Source organism: Bufo gargarizans, chromosome 5, assembly GCF_014858855.1.
Source record: "Bufo gargarizans isolate SCDJY-AF-19 chromosome 5, ASM1485885v1, whole genome shotgun sequence".
Lineage (NCBI taxonomy): Eukaryota > Metazoa > Chordata > Amphibia > Anura > Bufonidae > Bufo > Bufo gargarizans.
In genome coordinates this window covers 273496002-273517781 of record NC_058084.1, presented here as the reverse complement: position 1 = coordinate 273517781, position 21780 = coordinate 273496002, and the positions used below count along the sequence as shown (strand labels likewise).

General features: G+C 50.4%; 2 protein-coding genes across 2 annotated transcripts in view; one reads left to right on the top strand and one right to left on the bottom strand.

Moving 5' to 3' along the window:
* NFX1 (nuclear transcription factor, X-box binding 1) overlaps positions 1 to 6710 on the bottom strand; it is a 165794-nt gene extending 159084 nt beyond the window's left edge. Inside the window, exon 1 of the mRNA XM_044295481.1 lies at positions 6533 to 6710. Coding sequence (XP_044151416.1) covers positions 6533 to 6554 — 22 coding nt within the window. The 5' untranslated portion in view covers positions 6555 to 6710. The remainder of the gene's footprint in view (positions 1 to 6532) is intronic.
* A 137-nt stretch (positions 6711 to 6847) lies between these two features.
* The window catches only part of LOC122939661 (dynein axonemal heavy chain 5-like), a 337492-nt gene continuing 322559 nt past the window's right edge, over positions 6848 to 21780 (top strand). The window contains exon 1 of the mRNA XM_044295816.1: positions 6848 to 6928. The gene's annotated coding sequence lies outside the window, so the exon portion shown is untranslated. The remainder of the gene's footprint in view (positions 6929 to 21780) is intronic.

The following is a 21780-nucleotide window of genomic DNA, read 5'->3' as shown; positions in this document are numbered from 1 at the left end:
TGGAAATTGGATCCTGCCTTCCCACACCCTAGCATGCAATCACGGCCTCCACCACAACACACACACAAAAAATCCACACTTGGTAGAGTCCAGTGAATGACTGTAAATACTTCCAGTTCTGAAGACTCCAGCGGCTCAGGATCAGTGCTCTGGGCAGCTGGGCTCAGGCTGGAAGTGGGCACCGCTCTGCAGGAAGGAGACCAGGGGTCGGCTCACCCTAGCGTTACAGTGCACCCCACAGTATGCAGTATAGAACCCTATAGTATACCGCACCCCAGAGTATATAGTAGGGGTGCACCGAAATTCCAGCGGCCGAAAATGGGCCTAATCCATTTCGGACGATATTGGTACATATCGGCAGAAAATATGGTTGGTTATATACAGGGCTTTTTTTCTGGCGGAACGCACCGGAACGGCGTTCCGCCACCTTTTGACATCGCAGCCTGCCATGCTCCAGCATCGCAGGCTGCGATGTATCAGCAGGGAGGGACTTGGAGGAGGAGCTGGGGGCCGGTGCGTTCACTGTGCTCCGGCCCCCAGCTCCAGTAGTTATAAAATGTGTACAATTAATAAGGATTCTATTCATGAGGCCCCCTCTGCAGTAGAACATTCAATATAGCCACATCCTACTCACAGGGCTGTCATCTTAATGCTGGCCAGCCGGGCAGACGAGCGGCAGCGTCACGACTGACGTCATGTGCCCGGCCTACTTTCTGAATGAAGGAGGCGGCGCAGGCATGTGACGTCAGTCATGACGCTGCCGCTCGTCTGCCCGGCCGGCCAGCATTAAGATAACAGCCCTGTGAGTAGGATGTGGCTATATTGAATGTTCTACTGCAAAGGGGGCCTCATGAATAGAATCCTTATTAATTGTACACATTTTATAACTAGTCTGTACTGGAGCGGCAATGGGGGGGGGGGGGTTTGGGGTCTGTGGATGGCACTGTTATGGGGTGGGTGGGGGTCTGTGGATGGCACTGTTATGGGCTGGGGGGGGTCTGTGGATGGCACTGTTATGAGGTGGGGGGGGGGGGTCTGTGGATGGCACTGTTATGAGGTGGGGGGGGGGGTCTGTGGATGGCACTGTTATGAGGTGGGGGGGGGGGGGTCTGTGGATGGCACTGTTATGAGGTGGGGGGGGGGTCTGTGGATGGCACTGTTATGAGGTGGGGGGGGTCTGTGGATGGCACTGTTATAAATATCATTAAAAAAAAAGTATTTTAAAAGTATTTGGGCAAAAAGGCAGTTTCGGGTTTCGGTCAAGGGCATCCTGAATTTTCGGTTTCGGCCGGGAATTTTCATTTCGGTGCACCCCTAGTATATAGTAGAGCACTATAGCACCCCACAATATACAGTACATAGCACCCCAAACTATACAGCTGCCCGCAGTATAGAACCCCCACAGTATACAGCACCCCAAACTATACAGCCCCCAAACTATACAGCTCCCCGCAGTATAGAACCCCCACAGTATACAGCCCCCCCCCACAGTATACAGCAGAGCAGTATAGCACACCACAGTATACAGCCCCCCCCCCACAGTATACAGCAGAGCAGTATAGCACACCACAGTATACAGCCCCCCCCCCACAGTATACAGCAGAGCGGTATAGCACACCACAGTATACAGCCCCCCCCCCCACAGTATACAGCAGAGCAGTATAGCACACCACAGTATACAGCCCCCCCCCACAGTATACAGCAGAGCAGTATAGCACACCACAGTATACAGCCCCCCCCCCCACAGTATACAGCAGAGCAGTATAGCACACCACAGTATACAGCCCCCCCACAGTATACAGTAGCTTACAGTATAGCACACCACAGTATACAGCCCCCCCACAGTATACAGTAGCTTACAGTATATTAGTATAACAGCCCCTGTCACCTTTTCCTGATGTAATCTTCACAAAAAATGCTCCACAGTTAAGGCTGGGTTCACACCTGAGCATATTCGATAAGCGCTTTTTACAGGCGTTTTTATCGGGCGTTTTTAATGGGCGGAAACAAGCAAACGCCCATTTAGGCGCGTTCCCGCTGAAGTCTATGGGTGGAAACGCGTGACAATACGCCCCAAAGAAGCTCCTGTACTTCTTGGGGTGTAGGGCGTTTTACAGCGCATTCGTACGCGCTGTAAAACGCTCAGGTGTGAACCTAGCCTAAGGCAAACTTCTCCTGCAGCAACACTCCTGGTAGAAAGGACCTTTAATGACCTCATAGCCATGTGACCAGTAATATTGCCAAGTTACTGGTCACATGGTGATGATGTCATCTAAGGTCCTTTCTCCCAAGAGAATCACAGCTCTCACAGCTCGCTGCCTGGAGCGCCGGCAGGCAGGCAGGCATGGCAGCATCCCCCTGTGTAGCTGACAGCCTGACACCCGGGGCAGTGGCCAGCAGGACTCGAGAGGCAGCTGCCTTGGGCCCCCAGGAACAACTGGGCCTGGGGCAGCTGCCCCTTTTGCCCCTTGTTAAAGACGGCCCTGAGCATACTGTGAGAAAGCCCGATACGTCACCAGATATGAAGAAAAAGGCATGCCCTGCAATATGCAGCACAGGGCAAGGGAGAGCATTGGAGCATGAAATGTTCTGATAGTCACTCAGACCAAGCGTATTTTTGCAGCTCCTCCGATTAATAATGTTAAAACTCGATTTTATTATAATCCTTTTAAAACCAACATATTACTGGGGAACATGTTAAAAACTTCAGGAGTAACAATTTCAGGGTCAGTTGCCAATTATCATGTGTTTATCTTGTACCTAAACCTTCCTAATGGTTTTAATTATATAGTGATGAACCATCTCCTAATAGTGAGAGGAGCTGCAAAAATACGCTTGGTCCGAGTGACCGTCAAAAATGTAAATTTATGGTAAATAGTTGCGTAGCAACTCCTCTGAGGGATTTCTTTGTTTGTTATTTTTGATTGAAATGTTCTGATGCTCCACTCAGAGGGGCCGGTGGGGTTAAGAACCCGGACAAACCATTTAAAGTGCTTGACCCATCTCATACATTGGGAGCATATTGCCACCAATGTCTGATAGGTGTGGGTCCCAGAGACGGAGGCCACAAAGTGAAGGAGAGCGGATCGCGCATGCATGGCCACCCTCCACTAATTTCTCCTGGACTGCCAAAAATAGTGTTGGCTCGACTATTTCCGTCAGCCCCATAGAAGTGAATGGAGCAGTGGCCCGGTGAGCTTCCCATTCACTTCTATGGGGCTTCCGAAAATAGCTGAGCGTGCTGCACTCCCAGTTTGCAGACTCTGTTCTAGAGATAGGTGTGGGTCCCATCTCTGGGACCCACACCTATCAGACATTGGGGGCAATCAAAGCGATATGCCCCCAATGTATGAGGTGGGCCAATCCCTTTAAGGCCCCTTTACACTGCCTTAGCATGAGGCTAGTGGTGTGAAATCTGCAGTGTTTTAATACAGCCTGTAATATGGAAAAATCTTAAAAATGTTTAACGTAAAAACTTGATTTAAACAATGGGCCATTTTCTGATGACATTTCCTTTTAGGAAAGGTTCATGGACATAGAATATAAACGTGTCTCCCAAAAAGATCCATGTAATACCATCTGCATTTCTAGGGCATACTGGATACAACACTAAGGTAGCACGACCCTTTCCTAATAAACTACAACCACCATAGTAATAACCCAGGCGACTGACAGGTCATTATAGCAGACAATGGAAAAGAGCAATAAAATGATTGCACAATTTGTGTTAGTCACAAATTCCTGTGTTATGTAAAGGTTAGTGCTGCTGACACGAAGGTTACTTACATTTTAGGCGACTTTCACACTTGCGTTTTGGCTTTCAGTTTGTCAGATCCCTTCAGGGCTCTCACAAGCGGTCCAAAGCGGATCAGTTTTGCCCTAATGCATTCTGAATGGAAAAGGATCCGCTCAGAATGCATCAGTTTGCCTCCGTTCAGTCACCATTCTGCTCTGGAGGCGTACGCCAAAACGCTGCCTCCACATTGCGTCATAGAAAACGGATCCGTCCCCATTGACTTACATTGTGTGTCAGGACGGATCCGTCTTGCTCCGCACCACATCGCGGACAGAAAAACAATGGGAAAGCAGCAAAATGGAACAGAATGCATTTTAGTGCACTCCATTTCATTCAGTTCAGTTTGGTCCCCATTGACAATGAATGAAGAGTTTTCTTCCGGAATTGATCTGAATGGCCGAAATGAAAACGCTAATGTGACAGTAGCCTTACATCTACACACAACTGAGCTCAGCAATAACCGCATCCAAAGCGTAATCTATTACATAACAAAGCTGCATCCAGCTCTCCACCTGCCCTATGCTGCAAGCACAGCTCTATCAGCACTAATGCTGCTGACAGGAGACATCTACTACACTGGCCGGGCTGCTGACAGGACAGGAGACGTCTACTACACTGGCCGGGCTGCTGACAGGACTGGAGACATCTACTACACTGGCCGGGCTGCTGACAGGACAGGAGACATCTACTACACTGGCCGGGCTGCTGACAGGACACATCTACTACACTGGCCGGGCTGCTGACAGGACAGGAGACGTCTACTACACTGGCCGGGCTGCTGACAGGACAGGAGACATCTACTACACTGGCCGGGCTGCTGACAGGACAGGAGACATCTACTACACTGGCCGGGCTGCTGACAGGACAGGAGACATCTACTACACTGGCCGGGCTGCTGACAGGACAGGAGACGTCTACTACACTGGCCGGGCTGCTGACAGGACAGGAGACGTCTACTACACTGGCCGGGCTGCTGACAGGACAGGAGACATCTACTACACTGGCTGGGCTGCTGACAGGACAGGAGACATCTACTACACTGGCTGGGCTGCTGACAGGACACATCTACTACACTGGCCGGGCTGCTGACAGGACAGGAGACATCTACTACACTGGCCGGGCTGCTGACAGGACAGGAGACATCTACTACACTGGCCGGGCTGCTGACAGGAGACGTCTACTACACTGGCCGGGCTGCTGACAGGACAGGAGACATCTACTACACTGGCCGGGCTGCTGACAGGACAGGAGACATCTACTACACTGGCCGGGCTGCTGGCAGGACAGGAGACGTCTACTACACTGGCCGGGCTGCTGACAGGACAGGAGACATCTACTACACTGGCCGGGCTGCTGACAGGACAGGAGACATCTACTACACTGGCCGGGCTGCTGACAGGACAGGAGACATCTACTACACTGGCCGGGCTGCTGACAGGACTGGAGACATCTACTACACTGGCCGGGCTGCTGACAGGAGACGTCTACTACACTGGCCGGGCTGCTGACAGGACTGGAGACTCTACTACACTGGCCGGGCTGCTGACAGGACAGGAGACATCTACTACACTGGCCGGGCTGCTGACAGGACAGGAGACGTCTACTACACTGGCCGGGCTGCTGACAGGACAGGAGACATCTACTACACTGGCCGGGCTGCTGACAGGACTGGAGACATCTACTACACTGGCCGGGCTGCTGACAGGACTGGAGACATCTACTACACTGGCCGGGCTGCTGACAGGACTGGAGACATCTACTACACTGGCCGGGCTGCTGACAGGACTGGAGACATCTACTACACTGGCCGGGCTGCTGACAGGACAGGAGACATCTACTACACTGGCCGGGCTGCTGACAGGACTGGAGACATCTACTACACTGGCCGGGCTGCTGACAGGACTGGAGACATCTACTACACTGGCCGGGCTGCTGACAGGACTGGAGACATCTACTACACTGGCCGGGCTGCTGACAGGACTGGAGACATCTACTACACTGGCCGGGCTGCTGGCAGGACAGGAGACATCTACTACACTGGCCGGGCTGCTGACAGGACAGGAGACATCTACTACACTGGCCGGGCTGCTGACAGGACTGGAGACATCTACTACACTGGCCGGGCTGCTGACAGGACAGGAGACATCTACTACACTGGCCGGGCTGCTGACAGGACTGGAGACATCTACTACACTGGCCGGGCTGCTGGCAGGACAGGAGACATCTACTACACTGGCCGGGCTGCTGACAGGACAGGAGACATCTACTACACTGGCCGGGCTGCTGACAGGACTGGAGACATCTACTACACTGGCCGGGCTGCTGACAGGACTGGAGACATCTACTACACTGGCCGGGCTGCTGACAGGACTGGAGACATCTACTACACTGGCCGGGCTGCTGACAGGACAGGAGACATCTACTACACTGGCCGGGCTGCTGACAGGACAGGAGACATCTACTACACTGGCCGGGCTGCTGACAGGACAGGAGACATCTACTACACTGGCCGGGCTGCTGACAGGACAGGAGACATCTACTACACTGGCCGGGCTGCTGGCAGTTGACATGTATTACATTGTCGGGCTGCTGCCATGCTGGAGGCATACACTGTCCAGGCTGCTTAGAGGAGACGAACCTACAGAGGGATACACAAACTACACGTCACAGTCTACTGCCATAGGACACACAAGGAACTCAGTTATTGCGAAGTGAAAGGATCTCCTCAAATAGTACCTGAGGGCTGCGCCTCCGCCATTCCTCCCTCGTAAACACCGAACAGATCACGTGACGTGTTGTCCCCGGTGAGGATCCTAGAAAGCACGACCGCAGCTCCACTGAAACAGACCCGTGTTCCTGCCTTCTGCTGACGTCACACGCTGCTAGTCACAGTACCCATCATCCCAGGTCCCAAGGCGCATGTTCTGATAAGCCACGCCTCTCGTGTTTTTTTTCTCTTCGTCTTCAATCAGCTTTATTTTGTCAATAGGCGGTGCACTGTACCAGATACGTTGCTGTGGCTTGCGAAATCGCGCAATCATCAGCGCGTGGAGCGGCTGCCGTTTGTGCCTGAGCAAGTTTACGTCAAAGAAGGGTGATGCGTAGTGCGTGTACGTGGTTTACAACGTGAAGGTATCGCGGCAGGGTTGTGACTAAATACTATACTCCGTAAGGACCTGGTCCTTACCAGTGATAGTAAATAGCCGACTCAGTGTGAGCTGGCTATTTCCTATCACCGGGAAGGACCTTTTTGCCCCCTAGTGGTCAGGTCCTGAACTGAAATAGTATTTAGCCAGTTCATAGTGAGATGGCTAAATACTATACTCCATAAGGACCTGGTCCTCACCAGTGATAGGAAATAGCCAGCTCCCACTGAGTCGGCTATTTACTATCACTGGTAAGGACCAGGTTTTCCCCCTAGTGGTCAGGTCCTGAACTGAAATAGTATTTAGCCAGTTCACAGTGAGTTGGCTAAATACTATACTTCGTAAGGACCTGGTCCCTGATCTGGTTATTGAACTGTGTTAGGATTTAGTTGATTTTTTTATGACTTGGTGAAATCCCCTTGTCTATTATGACCTGGCCATTAACTATGTCCAGTAACACATCTTCTACATGGATACAGTGTTATAGTATACAATGAAGTTATATAGGTGACTATAGTAGAATGAGCCTCTTTTATGTTTATTTTTATATTTGAAAAATCTTTAAAATAACCAATGTGACTTTGGAGTACTTGAATTGGTAGAAATGTCCGGTCTTATGATATTCATGGTAAAGCGCTTTCCAGAAACATCTGCCCATGCGATCTCTGTTGGCTATTTCCTATCACAGTTAAGGACTAGGCCCTTAAGGAGTATAGTATTTAGCCAACTCTCTGTGAACCAGCTATATACTACTCTGTAAGGACCTGGTCCTCACCAGTGATAGTAAATAGCCGACTCAGTGTGAGCTGGCTATTTCCTATCATGGGTAAGGACCTTTTTGCCCCCTAGTGTTCAGGTCCTGAACTGAAATAGTATATAGCCAGTTCACAGTGAGTTGGCTAAATACTATACTCCATAAGGACCTGGTCCTCCCCAGTGATAGGAAATAGCCGACTGTAGAGGAGCTGTCTGTTTCCCATCATTTGTAGGGACCTCTTCTTCTGCTTTGTTAATCTGGTTATTGAACTCTGTGGATTTAGTTGTTTCTCAATGACTTGGCTAAATCCCCTTGTCTATTAGGACTTGGTCATTAACTATGACCAGTAACACATCTACATGGATACAGTGTTATAGTATACAAAAAAATTATATAGGTGACTATTGTAGAATAAGCCTCTTTTATGTTTATTTCTTATGTTTATTTCTATTTCTGAAAAATCTTTACAATAAAAAAACCCTCTCATGTGACTTCTGAGCACTTGTATCTTCAGAAATGTCGTTCCTGTGATATTCATGGTAAAACGCTTTGCAGAAACATCTGGTCATGTGATCTCTGTACTTTCCTTGTATGAATTATACTTACCTGCTCAGTGGCACCCGCGTCGCTGCGGATTTCTGTATGGCCACTGCTACATCTCCATGTCGTTCGGATCAAAAGATCCAGTGACGGGGGAGCAGCCAATAGCAGGCCGCAACGGTGACCAGACCCAAGGGGGCTCGTTCCAGTCGTGGCCTGCTATTGCCTGCTCTCCCCGTTGCCAGATATTTTGATTCGAGTGACGGGGAGATGCAGAGGCAGCCATGCAGGGATCGGGAGCGACGCGGGTGCCCTGAGCACGTATAATCCATACAAGGGGCCCGAGATATTTTCGATATCAGATAACCCCTTTAACATTATTTGTTTAAAAAACAAATTAGAAATGTCCTATATTCTCAAAAGGACCTTTTCCATCTATGTTGTACTAGGGTGGAATCATACTGCTGAGGTCCTTTTCAAGGATAGGATTTAGCCGACTCGCATTGAAGTGACTATTTCCCGTACCCCAAAAGGACCTTTTCCATCTATGTTGTACTAGGGAGGAATCATACTGCTGAGGTCCTTTTCAAGGATAGGATTTAGGCTGAGTTCACACGAGCGTGACAGATTAGGTCCGGATGCGTTCAGGGTGCGTTCAGTTAAACTCGCACCATTTTGCAAGCAAGTTCAGTCAGTTTTGGCTGCAATTGCGTTTAGTTGTTCAGTTTTTTCCGCGCGGGTGCAATGCGTTTTGATGCGTTTTTCACGCGCGATAAAAAACTGAAGGTTTACAAACAACATCTCCTAGCAACCATCAGTGAAAAACGCATCGCACCCGCACTTGCTTGCAGATGCAATGCGTTATTAACGCAGCCCCATTCACTTCTATGGGGCCAGGGCTGCGTGAAAAACGCAGAATATAGAACAAGCTGCGATTTTAAAGCATTGCAGAAGTGATGCATGAAAAAAAACGCTCATGTGCACAGCCCCATTGAAATGAATTGGTCAGGATTCAGTGCAGGTGCAATGCGTTCACCTACTGCATTGCACCCGCGCGGAAATCTCGCCCATGTGAACGCAGCCTTAGCCGACTCGCATTGAAGTGACTATTTCCCGTACCCCAAAAGGACCTTTTCCCCTCTATTATGGAGGAATCATACTGCCGAGGTCCTTTTCAGGGATGGGATCCATCAAAGCAAAATGGGCGCGCCGAACGGTAAGGAGACGGAGCCTCTAGGTGCTGCAGCAACGCCCCAATAGCACCTAGAGGCTCATTTGCATATTTTTAAAGTTAGTTTTTTGGGCAAACGGCAGAATGTAGGCAGATAAAAGTTACACAGTTATGTACTGCCGACATTAGCATATCGCTGATGTCAGCCAGCTACATAACAAATTTTGTGATGATGGAAACCCTTTAACAAGGCTTCATCTTCCTCACTAAAGGGAAATCTACGCCGTATTGTTTGGGAATAAATAATTTCCTATCTGGCGTCTTCCATTCCCTTTTTATCATATCATGCATATTTTTAAGGACTGGGAAGACTCGTTTTTTCTTATGTTCAAGTCCACTAAACATTTTGTCCTGGACGGACCTATGGACTTTCTCGTCTGAGAGGTCAATGGTCACCCTAATGGCTTTAATCAATTCTCTCAATTAAAATCTGTATCAGATCCAGAGGAATCAACAGAGTCCAAACTTCCTTGGTCTGAATCTGAGGAGCTAGAATACCACATTTTTTGTTCCCTACGTTTAGAGGTAGACGGACCCGGGCTGTTTGGATAAAGCTGAGCGAATCTCCTCTCTAATTACGTCCCTTAATTCTTCCCTGATATATGGAACCAAATCTTTGGCCATATTTGCAGTACATGTTTCTGGTAATTTTACCAAACACACTACACATTTCCTAATTTTAGGGGTGGATTTTGTTTTCTGCACACCATCCTTATCACTCTGCACGCATATAGGAGAGGGTTGACAGAAACACAAGAGGTTAGCATAAGTATACAGCCTCCCCCAAGTGAAAGTAACCCACCGCAGCAGGACTCATGGCGGACTCCATCTGGCCTGATCCCAATTCCAACAAACTGTCAGACCTCTGCCATGTTTGCCCCCCTTTTTATTTCTCCTCACCTGCAGACCTCAGATCAGAGGGCGACTTCCGCCTTGATCTACGTTAGTCACAGAACCAGAAGTACCGCTGGAACGCATGCGACTTCCTGTGACGTCATAGTCATGCACCGAAGATTCGGGATGCCATGAGGAGCGCTGAAAAGACAGGAGGAACTAAGTGTCTGGTTGGCACATGGACCTCCACCCCGGCGCGCAGAGGAGGTAAGGTGCAGGATCCCTTACGTACAGACTTCCAGCACCCCAAAGCCCAACTAGGGAACAGGTGCTGCCTGCATCCCTCATGTGCCTAGGCATAATGACAGTAAAATCGCCACCTCTACCTTCCGGCACAAAAGTGGACCCACAGCAAGTGCCGTGAGGAATAACATGTCTACCACCTGGAGGGACAGGAAGACAGTGAGGAGCCGGAGGAGGGTCATTTATTCTTCCTGTCCCTACCTGGTTGGATGCGGGTCATCTCTCATGGTATGCCGTCATGAAGGATGAAAGGGGAAATAGAACATGTCCTATTCTTGTCTGCAATTGCAGACAAGATTAGTCATTTTCTATTATAGTATGGGCGATGTACAGTCCGCAGATTGCGGAACGCACATTGCTGTGTCCTGCGGATCCGTAAACCACTTACGAACATGTGAATGGACCCTTAGCCGACTCACACTGAAGTGACTATTTCCCATAGCCCAAAAGGACCTTTTCCCTTTATTATGGAGGATTCATACTGCTGAGGTCCTTTTCAGGGATAGGATTTAGCGACCCTGCCTGGCATACTGTGCAGGAGCGACAGTGTAAACGTCTCCTGTGTCTCTCCCAGTATTGATTTTGGTGGAATTTGGTTATTGATTTGTGTCTGCTGTTTCCATGTGTTTTTGTCTGTCCTGGCTCATTTGGTTTCCACTTTGTTTTGGCTGATCTGTCACTAGTCCGTTATTTTGACCCCACTGTACCTTCCCCATATAGGGGAATTAAGGAGTGACTGTGGACTAGGAGAGATCGTGCAAACAGTTAGGGTAGGTGAGCATCAGAATTGTCCTTTCTGTGACACATGATTGAAGCGTTGTACAATGCAGTGAGTCCCCATTCTAGCAGTAGATGGTGCTCCCTAGTAGCAAAGGTCACCAAGGCTGTGTAATGTGTGTGTCTGCTACATCATACATAGGCCCTGATTTATCAGAACTTCACTCCAGAATTCTGGCATCAAAAAGTGCAAAATATGGCTTTTGTAACTTTTTTTTGCTATTAATTGCGCCAAATTTAGCATTTTTACACAACTCATGCCAGTTTTGCAATATGGATGGAAAAGTGGGTGTGGTTAGCTATGTTAATGATTATTACTCCAGATTTATCATTGAGATTTTTTAAAAGTCGCACTCTCAATCCAGGAGGGAAAAATAGGAAAAACGGGAGGAGCTTCTCTAGAAGAAGTGTTGGGTGTAAGAACGAGCCACGTTTATCAGACCGCCTGTGACGTGTGATGAATGCGGAATAAAGTTCTCCAACCCAGACTCAAGCAAAACGGACTTCAAATACTCTCCTCATGATCAAATCCCCCAGAGTGTGCCATCGGAGACACATGCAAACAGTTTACCAAAGTATATAGTTATTTAAAAAAAAAGACAATTATTTGAAATGTTTACATATTTTATTCATCTAAAAACATTATTTAACCACAAATTATGGTTATCCCTATAAAAAAAAATATGCAGGATTAAAAATGGTAAACTAAACAGCATTGTAGGGCACGTGACACTCTTTCAAACAGGCCTTTTTTTTTTTATCTGGCGAGATGCTCCCATATTGAGACACATGTCGCCCGTTCCATGCACTGGGGACCGGAATAACCAATGTAATCTCGCCCATGTCAGCGATTTGTAATCTTCTACAGAGGAGTTGCAATATTCTAACACTTCTGGTCCCCCATGTACCCCCAGACTACACCCACACTGTTACCAGCACCCCACTGGTCCCCCAAGTACCCCCAGACTACATCCACACTGTTACCAGCACCCCACTGGTCCCCCATGTACCCCCAGACTACACCCACACTGTTACCAGCACCCCACTGGTCCCCCATGTACCCCCAGACTACACCCACACTGTTACCAGCACCCCACTGGTCCCCCATGTACCCCCAGACTACACCCACACTGTTACCAGCAGCCCACTGGTCCCCCATGTACCCCCACACTGTTACAAGCACAGCACCCCACAAGCTTTACATATACCTTTTGTAAGGGACAAAAAAATAAATAAATAAAAAATCTCAAGCATGCCACCATCCTCTGTGTCCCTCCAGCACACCGTGCCAGTGCTAAACCATGTTACCCCAGTGCACCCACAGAATCCTAACCAGTAGTACACCATTATAAACATGCCTAAACTGTACTCCCCAAATCCTGACCTAGCCCACCTCTAACCCAGTTAAAGGGGTCCTCTCACTTCTGCACATAGCAATCATCATGTAGATCAGGCCTGCTCAACCTGAGGCCTACATCCTACAGCTTTCAGCCTACAGAAGGGCATGGTGGGAGTTGTAGTTTTACAACAGCTAAAGGGCCGCAGATTGAGCATCCCTGATGTAGATAAAGTTAATACAAGCCACCTTCTAATGTGCTATGATTCTCCACATTGCCTCCATTGCTGGCTAGATTCATTTTTCAGCGGAACAGAAATAAATAGCGGTGGTGTGTACAAGGGCCTAAGAGGTGAGCGTGCAGGAAACCGCTACTGGTCTAAATAACATGAGGTAATGATAGCGAAGTGAGAAAGTCCGGTCCAATATGGCGGATGCTCCCTGTACTTTACCACTTGGCTTTAATAGCCTGCATTCGCTACATGCATCTCACACACACACACACATCAGCGTGTGTGTGGTGCGTGTGGTATTAGAAGCGTAGGGGGCAGTGTGAGCTGCGTGTGGTATTAGAAGCGTAGGGGGCAGTGTGAGCTGCGTGTGGTATTAGAAGCGTGTGGGGCAGTGTGAGGTGTGTGGTATTAGAAGCGTGTGGGGCAGTGTGAGGTGTGTGGTATTAGAAGCGTGTGGGGCAGTGTGAGCTGCTGTGGTATTAGAAGCGTGTGGGGCAGTGTGAGGTGTGTGGTATTAGAAGCGTGTGGGGCAGTGTGAGGTGCGTGTGGTATTAGAAGCGTGTGGGGCAGTGTGAGCTGCGTGTGGTATTAGAAGCGTGTGGGGCAGTGTGAGCTGCGTGTGGTAATTAGAAGCGTGTGGGGCAGTGTGAGCTGCGTGTGGTATTAGAAGCGTGTGGGGCAGTGTGAGCTGCGTGTGGTATTAGAAGCGTGTGGGGCAGTGTGAGCTGCGTGTGGTATTAGAAGCGTGTGGGCAGTGTGAGCTGCGTGTGGTATTAGAAGCGTGTGGGGCAGTGTGAGCTGCGTGTGGTATTAGAAGCGTGTGGGGCAGTGTGAGCTGCGTGTGGGGGCAGTGTGAGGTGCGTGTGGTAATAGAAGCGTGTGGGGCAGTGTGAGCTGCGTGTGGTAATAGAAGCGTGTGGGGCAGTGTGAGCTGCGTGTGGTATTAGAAGCGTGTGGGGCAGTGTGAGGTGCGTGTGGTATTAGAAGCGTGTGGGGCAGTGTGAGGTGCGTGTGGTATTAGAAGCGTGTGGGGCAGTGTGAGCTGCGTGTGGTAATAGAAGCGTGTGGGGCAGTGTGAGCTGCGTGTGGTAATAGAAGCGTGTGGGGCAGTGTGAGCTGCGTGTGGTATTAGAAGCGTGTGTGCAGTGTGGCTGCGTGTGAGCTGCGTGTGGGGCAGTGTGAGCTGCGTGTTGGGCAGTGTGAGCTGCGTGTGGGGCAGTGTGAGCTGCGTGTGGGGCAAGTGTGAGCTGCGTTAGGGGGGCAGTGTGAGCTGCGGGTGTAATAGAAGCGTGGGGGGCAGTGTGAGCTGCGTGTGGGGCAGTGTGAGCTGCGTGTGGGGCAGGTGAGCTGCGTGTGGGGCAGTGTGAGCTGCGTGTGGGCAGTGTGAGCTGCGTGTGGGGCAGTGTGAGCTGCGTGTGGGCAGTGGAGCTGCGTGTGGGGCAGTGTGAGCTGCGTGTGGGGCAGTGTGAGCTGCGTGTGGGGCAGTGTGAGCTGCGTGTGGTAATTAGAAGCGTAGGGGGGGCAGTGTGAGCTGCGTGTGGTATTAGAAGCGTGTGGGGCAGTGTGAGGTGCGTGTGGTATTAGAAGCGTGTGGGGCAGTGTGAGGTGCGTGTGGTAATAGAAGCGTGTGGGGCAGTGTGAGCTGCGTGTGGTAATAGAAGCGTGTGGGGCAGTGTGAGCTGCGTGTGGTAATAGAAGCGTGTGGTAGGGGGGGGGGGGGGTCTGCCCCCTACTGCCTGGCAGCATCTGATCTCTTACATGGGGCTATGATATGCACAATTAACCCCTCAGGTGTGGCACCTGAGGGGTTAATTGTGCTGATCACAGCCCCCTGTAAGAGGTCGGGTGCTGCCAGGCAGCAGGGGGCAGTCATGTACACAGTCCTTAGTATATTCTAACTTGAAGCATCCCCATCACCATGGGAACACCTCTGTGTTAGAATATACTGTCGGATCTGAGTTATCAAGATCTAACTCAAATCCGATGTTATATTCTAACATAGAGGCGTTCCCATGGTGACGGGGACGCTTCAAGTTAAAATATACCTTGTCTTTACAGTGAAAGTCAATGGGGGACGGATCCGTTTGCAAATGCACCATATTGTGTCAACGTCAAACGGATCTGTCCCCATTGACTTGCATCGCAAGTCAGGACAGATCCGTTTGGGTCCGCACGGCCAGGCGGACACAAAAAACGACTTTTTCCTTCATGTCCGTGGATCCTCCAAAAATCAAGGAAGACCCACGGAAGAAAAAATGGACACGAATCACGGACCAACGGAACCCGTTTTTGCGGACCACAAAAAAAAAAACGGTCGTGTGCATGAGGCCTAATACCGCCGGTAATTACCCGATGAGCAAGCAAAAGGCAGATTGTGCTAATTACAGTCTGCCGCTGGCAAATAACTGTACAGCATGGAGACAAGCGATGGTATAACGATGGCTGCATGTAATAGCGGCGTCCTCCTCAGCAGCCGAGTCCTTCCTTAGCGCCTGGAAAATCTGCCTCTGTAATACAGACTTTACACACACTACCAACAACATACAATCCCACACACTGCTGTCCCCCTTCACATACAACCAGATACCCCCTCCCTCAGCATCCACGCAGCTGCCCCCCCATACAGATATACCCCCCCTCAGCATCAACGCAGCTGCCCCCCCATACAGATATACCCCCCCTCAGCATCAACGCAGCTGCCCCCCCATACAAGATACCCCCTCCCTCAGCATCCACGCAGCTGCCCCCCCATACAAGATACCCCCCTCCCTCAGCATCCACGCAGCTGCCCCCCCATACAAGATACCCCCTCCCTCAGCATCCACGCAGCTGCCCCCCCATACAAGATACCCCCTCCCTCAGCATCCACGCAGCTGCCCCCCCATACAAGATACACCCCCCTCAGCATCAACGCAGCTGCCACCCCCAATACAAGATATACCCCCCCTCAGCATCAACGCAGCTGCCCCCCATACAAGATATACCCCCCCCTAAGCATCAACGCAGCTGCCCCCCATACAAGATATACCCCCCCTCAGCATCAACGCAGCTGCCCCCCCATACAAGATATACCCCCCTCAGCATCAACGCAGCTGCCCCCCCATACAAGATATACCCCCCTCAGCATCAACGCAGCTGCCCCCCCATACAAGATATACCCCCCTCAGCATCAACGCAGCTGCCCCCCCTACAAGATATACCCCCCCCTCAGCATCAATGCAGCTGCCCCCCATACAGATATCCCGCCCTCAACGCAGCTGCCCCCATACAAGATATAACCCCCCCTCAGCATCAACGCAGCTGGCCCCCCCATAAAGATATACCCCCCCCAGCATCAACGCAGGCTGTCCCCCCCGATACAGATATACCCCCCCTCAGCATCAACGCAGCAAGCCCCCCATACAGATATAACCCCCCCCTCAGCATCAACGCAGCTGGCCCCCCCATACAGATTATACCCCCCTCAGCATCAACGCAGCTGCCCACCATACAGATATACCCCCCCTCAGCAATCAACGCAGGGCCGCCTTGCCCCCCCCATACAAGATATAAGCCCCCCAGCATCAACGCAGCTGCCCCCCAGACAACGATATACCCCCCTCAGCATCACGCAGCTGCCCCCCATACAGATATACCCCCCCTCAGCATCAACGCAGCTGCCCCCCCATACAGATATACCCCCCCTCAGCATCAACGCAGCTGCCCCCCATACAGATATACCCCCCCCTCAGCATCAACGCAGCTGCCCCCCATACAGATATACCCCCCTCAGCATCAACGCAGCTGCCCCCCATACAAGATATACCCCCCTCAGCATCAACGCAGCTGCCCCCCCATACAAGATATACCCCCCTCAGCATCAACGCAGCTGCCCCCCCATACAGATATACCCCCCTCAGCATCAACGCAGCTGCCCCCCATACAGATATACCCCCCTCAGCATCAACGCAGCTGCCCCCCCATACAGATATACCCCCCTCAGCATCAACGCAGCTGCCCCCCCATACAAGATATACCCCCCTCAGCATCAACGCAGCTGCCCCCCCATACAGATATACCCCCCTCAGCATCAACGCAGCTGCCCCCCATACAAGATATACCCCCCCTCAGCATCAACGCAGCTGCCCCCCCATACAAGATATACCCCCCCTCAGCATCAACGCAGCTGCCCCCCATACAAGATATACCCCCCCTCAGCATCAACGCAGCTGCCCCCCCATACAAGATATACCCCCCCTCAGCATCAACGCAGCTGCCCCCCATACAAGATATACCCCCTCCTCAGCATCAACGCAGCTGCCCCCCCATACAGATATACCCCCCTCAGCATCAATGCAGCTGCCCCCCCATACAGATATACCCCCCCCTCAGCATCAACGCAGCTGCCCCCCATACAGATATTACCCCCCTCAGCATCAACGCAGCTGCCCCCCCCATACAGATATACCCCCCTCAGCATCAACGCAGCTGCCCCCCATACAGATATACCCCCCCTCATAAGCAGCTGCCCCCCATACAAGATATACCCCCCCAGCACTCAACGCAGCTGCCCCTCCATACAAGATATACCCCCCCAGCATCAACGCAGCTGCCCCCCCATACAGATATACCCCCCTCAGCATCAATGCAGCTGCCCCCCCATACAGATATACCCCCCCCTCAGCATCAACGCAGTTGTCCCCCCATACAGAATACCCCCCCCCTCAGCATCAACGCAGCTGCCCCCCCATACAGATATACCCCCCCCTCAGCATCAACGCAGTTGTCCCCCCATACAGATATACCCCCCCCTCAGCATCAACGCAGTTGTCCCCCCATACAGATATACCCCCCCCTCAGCATCAACGCAGTTGTCCCCCCATACAGATATACCCCCCCTCAGCATCAACACAGTTGTCCCCCCATACAGATATACCCCCCCTCAGCATCAACGCAGTTGTCCCCCCATACAGATATACCCCCCCCTCAGCATCAACGCAGTTGTCCCCCCATACAGATATACCCCCCCCCCAGCATCAACGCAGTTGTCCCCCCATACAGATATACCCCCCCTCAGCATCAACGCAGTTGTCCCCCCATACAGATATACCCCCCCTCAGCATCAACGCAGCTGCCCCCCATACAGATATACCCCCCCTCAGCATCAACGCAGCTGCCCCCCCATACAGATATACCCCCCCCTCAGCATCAACGCAGCTGCCCCCCATACAGATATACCCCCCCCTCAACGCAGCTGCCCCCCCATACAAGATATACCCCCCCTCAACGCAGCTGCCCAATACAAGATATACCCCCCCTCAACGCAGTTGTCCCCCCATACAGATATACCCCCCTCAGCATCAACGCAGCTGCCCCCCCCATACAGATATACCCCCCCCCAGCATCAACGCAGCTGCCCCCCCATACAAGATATACCCCCCTCAACGCAGCTGCCCCCCAATACAAGATATACCCCCCCTCAACGCAGTTGTCCCCCATACAGATATACCCCCCCTCAGCATCAACGCAGCTGCCCCCCCCAGCATCAACGCAGCTGTCCCCCCATACAAGATATACCCCCCTCCATACAATCCCTCACTGCACATCACCAACAGTTTCAATACAAAATCAGTTACTCCATCAGTAGGCTCCGCGGACTTCTACATCGCTGCAGGCGTTTTTTAGTTCACTTTCACTCCCCGCACTGCTGACCCGAGCGAGCTCCATGATGCATGTAAAAAAGAGCGCGGCTCTCCTATTTCCGATCCACGTGATCCAGGAGAGCCACGTGATGTTATGACGTCAGAAGGTCCTTCCCGAATATAGTATTTAGCCATTACCATCGCGGCAGGGACTCAGCCTTCGTACGGACTCCCTCACACGGGCTTATTTTTTTATATTTTGGTGGCGTTTTCAGGTCCCGTAGATAACCCTGTGGGATTAAGATAAAAAAAGCCTTTGACCATTTTTTATTGTATGCTAGCCTTCAGCTGCGCACCAAAAACTAAGGCAGTTAAAAGCGTTGTGGAAAAAAAATACTGTGGCAGATTTTTTTTTTTTTTACTTTTTTGGTTCAGATTCTGCACCCAAAAACTGCACTGAAAGCACAAATTATTTCAATGGTCCTAAGGTCTCGTTCACGAATACCCCAAGGCCCCTTAGTAAATTGCAGGGTTACCACTAACATAACAAAGCACAAAAAAGTGCATATTACACAATCAGTAGCCAATAATAGTGCTATATGAAGGCCAAATAATACTGCTCCACCATGAACATGCCTGTTTAGGTCCCAGTTGATTGATAATCCTATTTGGCTCTTCTGAGTGACAGTCCTGCACAGATTACTGATGACGTCTCCTGACTACAACTTGTCTCTGCATAATTGGCCACAACACACACACATATTTAATATTAATACCGCTTTTTATGCCCTTACTTAGTAATCATCCCCATTTAAAGTGGTTGTCCAGGTTCAGAGCTGAATCCGGATATACCCTGAATTTCACCCAGCCAGCCCCCCTGACCTGAGCATTGGAGCAGTTTATGCTCCGATGCTTTTCTTTGCCCTGCGCTAAATCGTGCAGGTCAAAGGCATTTTCTGGAGTTCCGGTGATGAACCAGGCTCTTCTTTGGGCTGCCAGGCGGAGGCTTCCGCCCAGCAGTGAGCCCAGTAATGTCACAGGGACTGATGGGCAGGCTTTAGTGCTGCCCTGGCCCGTAGGGCAACGCTAAAGCCCACCCATCAGAGTCGGTGTTGTCACCGAACACACTGTCGGACGGAAGCCTCCGCCCAGCAGTGAGTTATAAAAAAAATAAAAGAGCCCTTGTCCTGCGCAGGGCAAGGGAGAGCATCGGAGCATGAACTGCTCCGACGCTCAAGTCAGGGGGTGCTACCTGGGTGAGATTATGGGTGGTTATGGGTTTGTCGGATTCAGCTCTGAACCCGGACAACCCCTTTAAGCTCAAGTCCCACTCGGTAATTTCGATTTAGGCCCCAGTAAGTATAACCCCCCCCCAGTGTACGTAGTGCCCTATGTACATATCATGCACCCCAGTAGTGGCCTGTTTACATATAATATTCCCCAGTAGTGTCCTCTTGACGTATAAGGACCCCTAATACTAGCCTTTTTACATATAGTGACCCCCTCCCCCAGTAGTGGCCTCTTCACAATGCTCTCTGTACATATACACTCACCTAAAGAATTATTAGGAACACCATACTAATACGGTGTTGGACCCCCTTTTGCCTTCAGAACTGCCTTAATTTTACGTGGCATTGATTCAACAAGGTGCTGATAGCATTCTTTAGAAATGTTGGCCCATATTGATAGGATAGCATCTTGCAGTTGATGGAGCTTTGAGGGATGGACATCCAGGGCATGAAGCTCCCATTCCACCACATCCCAAAGATGCTCTATTGGGTTGAGATCTGGTGACTGTGGGGGCCATTTTAGTACAGTGAACTCATTGTCATGTTCAAGAAACCAATTTGAAATGATTCGAGATTTGTGACATGGTGCATTATCCTGCTGGAAGTAGCCATCAGAGGATGGGTACATGGTGGTCATGAAGGGATGGACATGGTCAGCAACAATGCTCAGGTAGCCCGTGGCCTTTAAACGATGGCCAATTGGCACTAAGGGGCCTAAAGTGTGCCCAGAAAACATCCCCAACACCATTACACCACCACCACCACCAGCCTGCACAGTGGTAACAAGGCATGATGGATACATGTTCTCATTCTGTTTATGCCAAATGTCTCAACAGAAATCGAGACTCATCAGACCAGGCAACATTTTTCCAGTCTTCAACAGTCCAATTTTGGTGAGCTCGTGCAAATTGTAGCCTCTTTTTCCTACTTGTAGTGGAGATGAGTGGTACCCGGTGGGGTCTTCTGCTGTTGTAGCCCATCCGCCTCAAGGTTGTGCGTTTTGTGGCTTCACAAATGCTTTGCTGCATACCTCGGTTGTAGCGAGTGGTTATTTCAGTCAACGTTGCTCTTCTATCAGCTTGAATCAGTCGGCCCATTCTCCTGTGACCTCTAGCATCAACAAGGCATTTTCGCCCACAGGACTGCCGCATACTGGATGTTTTTCCCTTTTCACACCATTCTTTGTAAACCCTAGAAATGGTTGTGCGTGAAAATCCCAGTAACTGAGCAGATTGTGAAATACTCAGACCGGCCCGTCTGGCACCAACAACCATGCCACGCTCAAAATTGCTTAAATCATCTTTCTTTCCCATTCTGACATTAAGTTTGGAGTCCAGGAGATTGTCTTGACCAGGACCACAACCCTACATGCATTGAAGCAACTGCCATGTGATTGGTTGACTAGATAATCGCATTAATGAGAAATAGAACAGGTGTTCCTAATAATTCTTTAGGTGAGTGTAATGCCCTAACCCTTTCCCATAGTGCACTATGTAATGAAATACCCCCAGGTGTACCCTCTAAATAAAATACCTCCAGGTGTACCCTCTTCATATATAATTCCCCCTAGTAGTGGCCTCTTTACATATGGTGCCCCCAAGTAGTGCCTTATGCAATATAATACCCCTCAAGGTGTACCCTCTGTACATATATTGCCTCCAGTAGTACCCTCTTTACTCATAATGCTCCCCAGTAGTATCCTCTACATACAGTGTCCCCAGTAGTATTATTTTTACATATAAAACCCCCCAGGTGTCCCCTCTGTACATATAATGCCCTGCAAGTGTACATAAAATGCCCCGCAAGTATACCCTCTTCACATATGCTGTAATGCCCCCTAATTGTGTCCTCTTTACATATAGTGCCCCCCAGTAGTATCCTATGTAATATAATACCCTAAGGTGTACCCTCTGTACA